Source organism: Vigna radiata, chromosome 6, assembly GCF_000741045.1.
Source record: "Vigna radiata var. radiata cultivar VC1973A chromosome 6, Vradiata_ver6, whole genome shotgun sequence".
Taxonomy (NCBI): domain Eukaryota; kingdom Viridiplantae; phylum Streptophyta; class Magnoliopsida; order Fabales; family Fabaceae; genus Vigna; species Vigna radiata.
In genome coordinates, this window is record NC_028356.1 from 10,189,992 (window position 1) to 10,191,676 (window position 1,685).

Below are 1,685 nucleotides of genomic sequence, written 5' to 3' on the forward strand. Positions count from 1 at the left end.
TATATATATATATATATATATATATATATATATATATATATATTTATTTATATATATATATATATATATATATATTTATATTTATTGAGGTTATATGTACCTATTCCCTTCTTTTCTTTTCTTTTTTCATTATTTTTCTTTCTTTTTTTTTTCTCTTATCATTTTCTTTTTTTTATTTTTCTGAAAACCTTAGAGTCATAGAAGATTAAGAGAGTGTTTCTAAACATTTATTATATTTTAAATTACAGTTTCTAGATTTTAAATAAAAGCTTAGTCACTTAATCAAGATAAGAGTGAGTATAAACACTGGTAGAGTACAAACAATGAGTGAGTCATTGGAAAAGTTAAAGCATGGGAGATTTAAACAATTATGTACAACCATTAATTTCCATATTTGATGACCATTATGATCATTGGATAAAGTTGATGGAAAATTTTCTTCAGTTCAAGGAGGTTTGGTATTTGGTGGACCACGGTGTTATGGATGTTTCTACCGAGATCAATGCAATAGAAACTAAAACTAAATTAATGAAGGAGCAAAAGTTGAAGGACTTGAAGATAAAGAATTATCTATATCAAGCAATTGATAGAGAAATTCTGAACATTATTATGAATGATGAGACATCCAAAGATATATGGGATTTAATGAAGCAAAAATTTCAAGGATCAGCCCGGGTAAAACATGCACAATTGCAAGCTCTGCGCAAGGATTTTGAGCTCCTACAAATGAAGGATGGAGAATCTGTGAATTCATACTTTGCCCGAACTTTGAAGATTACTAAGAGCATGAAAGCATGCAGTGAAAATATGCAAGAAAATGTTATTACTGCAAAAATTCTATGGTTAATGACAATGAAATTCAATTATGTAGTATGTTCTATTGAAAAATCCACCAACATGGAAGCCATGACAATTGATGAACTTCAAAGTAGTCTCCTCGTTCATGAACAACGAATGATGTTGGTTGTAGATGAAAAGCAGGTGATGCAGGCTGTGACATATGAGAAAAGTGAGAGAGATAGAGGAAGAGGTAGAGGTTCCTTCCGAGGAAGAGGTAGAGGAAGAAAATCATTCAACAAAGCAGAAGTTGAATGCTTCACATGTCATAAACTAGGATACTTTCAATATGAATATCCTTAGTGGGAAAAGAAGGCAAATTATGTTGAAGTAGACGACAAGATGGAACAAGAGGATGAGCTCTTATTAATGGCATCCATAGAGTTTAAGGAGGGGAAGAACAATGAGTGGTTTTTAGACTTTGGATGTAGTAACCACATGAGTGGTAACAAAAATTGGTTCACACAATTAGATGAAGATTTTCGACACAAAGTAAAGCTAGGCAATGATACACGCATTGTTGTGATGGGGAAAGGCAGTGTACGATTGGTGGTGAATGATGTCCCATACATGATATCAAATGTCTATTATGTTCCTGAACTCAAAAATAATTTGTTGAGTTTAGGACAACTTCAAGAGAAGGGATTGTCTATAAATATCTGTCAACACCCAATTTCGTCCGGGTGACTGAATAACATGACTTGTTTTTAATGTTGTTTTCATTTTTGTTTTGTTCTATTTTCCTATTTGATATTTGATTTAGTTTCTCTTATTATTATTTGATTTTGTTTCATTTTTCTATATTACTTTTAAAAAGAAAAAAAAAAGAAAGGAAAAGAAAAATAAAA

At 30.7% G+C, this 1,685-nt stretch overlaps 1 protein-coding gene across 1 annotated transcript; it reads left to right on the plus strand.

Moving 5' to 3' along the window:
- Window positions 1–351: 351 nt before the first annotated feature.
- Window positions 352–1,140, plus strand: LOC106763414. The gene has a single exon (XM_014647609.1). It carries the CDS (start codon window positions 352–354, stop codon window positions 1,138–1,140), a length of 789 nt encoding a protein of 262 aa, XP_014503095.1.
- The last annotated feature ends 545 nt before the right edge of the window (window positions 1,141–1,685 follow it).